The 7824-nt window shown below is 34.5% G+C and overlaps 1 protein-coding gene across 1 annotated transcript; it reads right to left on the bottom strand.

Moving 5' to 3' along the window:
- Nucleotides 1-6516: 6516 nt before the first annotated feature.
- Nucleotides 6517-6930, bottom strand: LOC131143855 (uncharacterized). The gene has a single exon (XM_058092221.1). It carries the CDS (start codon nt 6928-6930, stop codon nt 6517-6519), a length of 414 nt encoding a protein of 137 aa, XP_057948204.1.
- Between the last annotated feature and the right edge of the window lie 894 nt (nt 6931-7824).

The following is a 7824-nucleotide window of genomic DNA, read 5'->3' as shown; positions in this document are numbered from 1 at the left end:
CTTCTTCTTCATCTGATTCAGATTTTTGAATTCTTCTCTTGAATTTGTTTCTCCTTCTTAGTATCCTTGCTAGCTTTTTAGATATAAAGACTGCTTCATCTTCATCCATCTCTTCACTACTAGAGTTTTCTTGTGAGGTTTTAAAGGCTATTTTTTCTTGAGCTTTGGTTTTTCCACTCTTTTCATTTATTGTCATTTCATATGTTAGGAGAGAACCTATAAGCTCATCTAAGGAAGTGGTTTTCAAATTTCTTCCTTCTGTTATGGCAGTGGCTTTTAGTTCTCATACGGTTGGTAGCCCTCTTAGAATTTTCCTTATCATTTCATAAGTAGTGTAGGTTTTTCTTAGTGCATTTAGGGAATTGATTATATGAGTGAACCTAGTTAACATATTAGTTATGGATTCATCCGGCTTCATCCTAAAGGCTTCATATTCACTTGTAAGCATATCAACCCTATTATCCCTAACATCTGTTGTTCCTTCATATGTTACTTCTAGCTTATCCCATATCTCCTTAGTTGATTTGCAAGCCATTACTCTGTTAAATTCAATAGCATCCAAGGCACAATATAAATCATTTATAGCACTTGAATTTGTTTGGAGCATTTTATAATCTTGATCGGTCATATCTTTCTTCTCTTTTGGAATTTGTTTTCCATCTACTATCTTAGTGGGAATTTGATCTCCATCTATAACAACTTCCCATACTTTCCAATTCATCATTTGGAGATAGATTTGCATTCTCTTTTTCCAGAAGGTATAGTTCAAACCATAGAAGATTGGTCTAGTTGAAGATTATCCCTCTCTAAAGGGAGCTACGCCTAGGTTAGCCATTAAGATCTTTATATAATTACTTGCTAGGATTTGTTATAACCTGACTCTGATACCAATTGAAATTAGGAATAGCTTCCCAATAGGGGGGGGGGGGGGGATGAATTGGATTTCAAAATTTTCTTTTAATATCTTTTAAGAATTCTTAACTTCTTTCAATTCTTTAACAAATTCTTTAACTTGTTCGTTTAGTTTGTTAATCACACAAAAACTTAATTTTTTGTATAATCAACAACACAATTAATAAAACAACCAAGTAACCAATACAATCAATTTTTCAATCAACCACACTATCCAAACCAATCAAACACATTCAATCAAGATATACGTTGAAATTCTCAGTTTTTTCAACTTGTGTGCAGCCCTGTTGTAAATGCAATCACTTTTGATAATAATTTAGCTTTCTCAATCCACACAATATTCACACTCTTTCCAAACTTCATAACTCAAATAAACTATTGTTAAATTTATCTTTGGGTGTTTAACCAAGTAACGTACTCCCGTAAGGTTTCCGCAAAGAATGGTTTAACCAATGTACTCCCTTTCGGTTTCCGCAATCCCAAATCAAAATTAAACTTTGAGTTTGTTTGATTTCCAAGTTTACGTAGTATATATGATTTCAAATTTAAACCATCCATGCAAGTGAAATATGTACTAAAAATAAAGAGAAAGAGAAAGAGAGAGTGAGATCGGAATTTTTATGAGGTTCGACTTCAACACAGCCTACGTCCTCGCCTTTGGCAAAACGACCAAAGAATTCACTAAACATGTTCCGTTAACGGGTGGAACAAACCTTTACACACTCCTTTGTTAAGGCTAGAGCCCGCCTCCTCCAAGCGATTTTCCCTCACTCGGTCACTCCTTCAAATAGGCTAGAGCCCGCCTCTCCAAGTGATATACCCTCACTCGGTCACTCCTTAACTAGGCTAGAGCCCGCCTCTCTAAGCAATACCCCCTTGCTTAGCCAACAATCCGAACACCTCAAACCGTCCAAGAACTACACAAAAATATGAAGAAAATACTTCATACAAAGCACTCTCAAAACAGAGTAGATTGGTACAAATTTAGCTCTAGGTACTTCAATAATTTAAATACCACTAAAAAATAGAATTAAAGCTCAAGAGTATAATTCACCAAGGTTTCCTTTGTGCTTTGAAAAAAAATTAAGTTTGAGAACCTTTGGTAGATATTTCAGTAGCAATTCAGATGTTCTCTTTCCAGCAAGAGTTTGAACAATTCAAAACTTTGAAAGAGATTGAGAGATTTTATACAAGTGTGTTGTATAATTTGTTGTTCTATAATTCTTGGGTTCAAAGAGGTATTTATAGGCATTCTAGGATTAGTTTCCTTGTTCTCCAAGTCACTTTGAGTGTTTCCAATGCTTTTACAATGTTCATATTTTGAAAAACTAATTTTTGAAATTTGCTCATTGGAGTTTTAAAAAACAAAATTCGTGAAGTCAGTCAGCTAGACACGTGACTGGGTCATTAAAAAATCACAGGGTCAGTCGGCTGGACAGGCGGTTGACACCATTCTGTTTGCTAGAATTTAGTTCAAGAAATTGTCAGTCGGTTGGCGAGACACAATTCATTTTGAGTCCATCGGTTAGGTAATTTTGCCTTTGCTTAGTCAGTCGGCTGGACATACAATTTTTTGGTTTTTCTTTTTGCATTTTCAGTTCTAGTTTTTGCTCTTATGATTTTAATCTTTCATAAAATATTCCCAGGGTTTTAAAATAGGTCTTTTAAGTCCATATTTTTCCCCTAAGGAGCTTCAACAATATTCCAAAGGATATTTAAATATTAAGCACTTACATAAAGACTTCTAAGCTTTTTTTCATTCTTGAACACTTCAAGTCTTCATGCTTTTGGTCTTCAAGCTTTGAGATACTTTAAGATACTGAGTTTTTCATTGAGTTTCTCTTTTTCTTAAAGCTTTAGTCTTTTGATACTTGATTTATTTGAGAAGCTTTCTCTTGATGTGGCTTTGATTTATAGCTTTTTTCTCTTGTGTTGAGATATGTATTCCTAAAACAAAATCACTCAACAACACATGTTAAACAATCTACATTTGTTATCATCAAAAGAAGATTGAAAAACCTAGTTAGGCCAATAGAACGTAAATGTTTAGGCACCCGAGGATGTTGGAAAAAGTTAAGGTTCGAGTTTGGTCGACTGTGAACACTCAGTTCATTTGGGTTCAGTCACCCGAAGTTAGGTTAACTATTTGACTAGTCAACAATTGGGTCGATTGAGGCATTGTCAACGTGCCTGGTCACCCGAAGCCTTTCCATTTTAAGTCTAAGGTTCATACTTTAAATTAAATTCACCCCTGATGACATGTGAGTTTAATGGGGTCCTGTGCACTAAATGTGTAGGAACCTAAGGGTGAATCTAAGGCTACCAGAGCATATAGGTCTATCATGCATGATGCAGTTATTACATACCATATTATATTACAGTCGAGAATGAAGAATTATAAAAATTACAATTACAAATAAACACAATAGTCTTTATTCTTCCTTGGGTTCACCATATGCCACCATGTGATAGGATTCTTTTCAATTTCATGCGTAGTGAACCTACATACAAGCTCAGGGCAAACATGAAATACCCATGTATTTGTCATGATCAAAACGGGATATGAACCATAAGGTCAACAATCTCCCCATTTTTTATGATGACAAATATTTTATGCAAAAGTGGGTACCAAAAAAAAAAAAAAAAAAAAGGCTCCCCCTGAAAATATGCATAAAGAGATTTAAAAGATCAAGCATTTAAAAAGATTACTAGAGTACCAAATTTTGCCTAACTTCTCCCCCTTTTGGCAACAGCAAAAAGGGCCAAGATAAAAGAATTGAAGCATATAAGCAAGCTGTTGACCTTACAAGGCTTAAAATCTTGTTTTGATGATAACAAATTAGAGGAAATTAACATATTTGGTTAAGTGATGATGTGACAGGACTCAAGAATGAGAATACAAGGTCAAGTGCTCACAAAGATCAATGAAAGCTTATACTCCAAAGAAAGATGATCAAATGAAGCTTAAAAGGCATGAATTTTATTAAAGTTTGAAGATTATGAGAGCATGAATGAGAACTTGCTAAAGTATATTAAAGCTTGAAGATTATAAGAGCATGAATAAGAACTTGCTAAAGTATATTGAAGCTTGAAGACAAGATGGAAGACAAGCAAGAAGACTTAAGTGCTTAGAATGTCAAAAGTCCTAAGAAGTCTTTATGCAACTACGTCGTATTTAAATATCTTATGAAATATGTTGAAAGCTCTTTTAGGGCTAATTATGGACTTAGAGACCTTATTTCAAACCCCAAAAAATGTTTTATAAGAAATCAAAGCAAGAGAGTAAAAATAATTTTTGAAAACCAAAATGAAAAATCTGAATTTGATCTGCCTAGACGACTGAGGTGCACCCTCAGAAGGCTGATGATGTACCTCAGAAGACTGAAGTTTTACTTCAGTCTACTGAAGAATTTTTTTAGGAGACTAAAGAATTAGTTCAGTCTATTGAAGATTTTTTTAAAGGAATGCAGAAGAGGCAGTACACCCTCAGAAGACTAAACCCTCAGTTCAGTCATCTGATCTGGGACTTTAGAAGACTAAACCCTTAGTTCAGTCGTCTGATCCTGTGTCCAGTTCAAATTTTTCAGTGTGTGAAGGAACATCAGAAGACTGAACCTGATACTTCAGTCGTCTGAACACTGTTAACGACTAGAAATTTTATGTTTTAAATTTCAAATAAAGGTTTCTTGTGCCCCAAAATTTATGAAAACTTGGGGGATACTCGATGTAATCTTGAGCAACATGAAATTAATTTTCTAAGCCTATAAATACATGGTTTTTCAAATCAAATTACAACCAAGAATTGAAAAATCTATTTAAAAGATGAAAGCACACTTGCTCTTTCAAAGCTTTCTCTTGCTTATTCATTACAAAATATGATTAGCTGAGAATACTGATGTGCTGATCTATCCTACTATGATTTCTACCTCTGATCATCATCTAGAAAAGGATATTGGTGAAATCTTACTAGAGCTTCAATCTTAGTTCAATTTGATATTTAAATATTGAAGTATCTAGTGTTTGAAATTGTACTAATATGCTTTATATGAGAGTGCTATTGTACACAGAGACTGTCTCTTGTTTTCTTGTAGTGATTGACGATTCCAGGTTGTTGGATCATTGACCAATTGTGGGGTATCACTTGGAGAGACATTGCTCTAGCCTATTGAAGGAGTGACCGAGCGTGGGGTATTGCTTGGAGAGGCATTGTTCTAGCCTATTGAAGGAGTATCTAAGCGTGGGTATCTCTTGTAACAGTTTTTTCCACTCGGAAAGGAACGGTATAGTGGAATCCTTAGATGGTATTGGTCTCAGGTAGGGACGTAGGTTGGGGATAAGCCGAACCTCGTAAAAAACGTGGTGTCACTCTCCTTCCTTACTCTTTAGAGGATTTCTCAATTTCAAAATTCTTTTGAATATTTCATCAAAGTTCTTTCTCTCTCTTTTTTTTCTTTGAGATTAAGACTATTTATAGAGGCTTTAGAAATCATCCATTACTCTCAAAGATTTCTAAAATTCATTTTCAAATATTTTGAATTAAATATATTAAAAAACGTGGTTCAAAAAATCTTTTCGTTAAGAAATTTATTACAAACGTTCAAGTGGCAGTCGCTTGCCACGACTTGGCAGTCGCCTGTCACAAAGCAATTTTCAAAACAGAATGCAGGCAGTCGCCTGCCAGAACCAAGGCAGTTGCTTGGTTTGCTCACACAGGCGCCTGTCAGTTTAAGCAGTCGCCTGTCTAGCTACTGACTTTTAAAAGGACTTCTATTTTAATTTGGCAGTCACCTGCCTTAACATGGCAGTCGCTTGGCCTTTCAGTATTTAAAATTTTTTTTTTCTTAAACCCCTTCTTTTTATTGATCTAAAAAATTATTCTTTAAAGTTTATGTTTAAAACATATTTTTAACTTTCTATGAGCTTCAAATTTCTTTATACTTGAGATTTACTTTGAAGTACTTACATTTGAGAATATCCTTAAAAGTATAATTTAGTCTTCAAACTTGTTCTTCCATCATCTTTGTAGTTGCATTCTTTCCTTTGAACTTTTCTCAATATGACTTCATTCTTCATGCTCTTTGTAATCCATGAACTTTCTTATGCACTTGAACTCTTTTTATTTTCCTGAAAACTTTTACTTAAAACATATTAAATATATCATTTGATTTGTTATCATCAAAATAAGAATTGTAAGCCTTATTAGGCCAACAATCTCCCCCTTTTTGATGATGACAAATCGAGAACAAAAATAATAAGCTTTTAAAATTCATGGCTCCCTTTGTCAACAAGCATGGTGTATTTTCATGACTCCCCCTATCAAAAAGCATGGTATATTTAGAGAAAAAAATGACTCCCCCTATCAGAGAAAAAAATGACTCCCCCTATAAAAAAGCATGGTATATTTAGAAAAAAAACTTCATTAAAATTCACAAACATACTTCATATTTTTGCACTACAACTTTCTCTCCCCCTTTGGACATCTATCAAAAAGGAGGGAACAAGGAAAAACAGAGAAAATACTTCAAGTCAAAATAGTAGTTCTAGAACACCAAAGGTTGCATAGCCGATAAAACTTGAATACATAAAAACACATAAAAGTAAAAATCAGTCAGAAGCTTCCATATTTTCACTTTCATCTTCTTTTTCTTGTTCTTCAGATTCATTCTGTCCTTCCTCTTGATCACTGTCATCTTCTCCTTCTTCTTGCTCTCTAGATTCATCCTCACTAGAAGTAGCAGAGCTGATACTCATAGGAGATTTTCCTTTCGAGGAGCTAGCTAATTGTTGCTCAATCTTTTCAACCCATTTATCAATTTGTGAATAGTGGGTTTCTATGGACGTAACCTTTTCTTGCAAAATACCAAGACCAGATCTCATATCACCACTGAATGTCGTATAATGGTTGAAAAATGGAACAAACCATGAAGGAGTGTCTTCAGCAAGTTGAACTGAAGTTGTGTGGATAGATGAGGATGAAGGTGGTGCAGATGGGATATTCCTATGTCCTTTATGAACCATCCTTGAGGATAATTCTTATAGCCCATTCTTTTTAAAACAGTATCAATAAAGATATCGTAATATGTCTTGCTAGTAAAGTTGAATGATGGAGTTAAAACATTGAAATGGCAAAAACCATATTCAACATTCCCGCATATTGTAAGACAACACGGGGAGCATCAACTTTCATAATAATCCACTGAATAATCAAGCTTGGAAGATCCAACTTTTTCCCTTTGAGGATGCACCACATAACAAAACAATCCAAAAATGAAATGTGATCGTGCGAACCAGATCGTGGTAAAATATTGTATGTAATGATCTTATGCAAAATGAGGGCTTTCAAACTGAGTTGCTTATAAAGTGGAGGATGACCAAAGTTTACTGGAATGTCAGTCATAACTAGTGGCAAAAACTCTTGTGGCGTGAAACCTTGAGCCATAATCCATTGCTTCTCAAGAATATGAATCTCAAAATCCCTTGGCTTAATTCGTAGAATTTTTCCCAAAGATATGGGATTTAGTTGAATCTCTTTTCCAATCATATTTGTTTTGATTCCATTTTCATATCACTCCATATTTGCATAGAAAATACGTACAACATTAGGATAATACCCTTTAGCTTGGTAGGTGATGAACTTATCCCATCCAATATCCTTGAAAAGTTCCAAGATTTCTTGAAAATTTGAATTAAAGAACATTACGTCGAGTACCTTACCTAATATCGAGTCTGCTGAAGCAATTTGCTTTCGGTAGAGGTGCTTGGCGTGTGGAGTAACCAACCATTTCTCCACTTTATCGTTATTGATTCTTGTGGAAGATGAGGATCCTTTAACACCAACATATTTTTGTCTAGGCATTTTCAGATGAAGAAAAAAAATCAAGGAAATTTGAAGTTAGGTTTGGTGTTTGTGTG

Source organism: Malania oleifera, chromosome 12 (assembly GCF_029873635.1).
Source record: "Malania oleifera isolate guangnan ecotype guangnan chromosome 12, ASM2987363v1, whole genome shotgun sequence".
Lineage (NCBI taxonomy): Eukaryota > Viridiplantae > Streptophyta > Magnoliopsida > Santalales > Ximeniaceae > Malania > Malania oleifera.
Note: the sequence above shows the minus strand (reverse complement) of the source record. Positions and strands in the feature narration are given on the sequence as shown.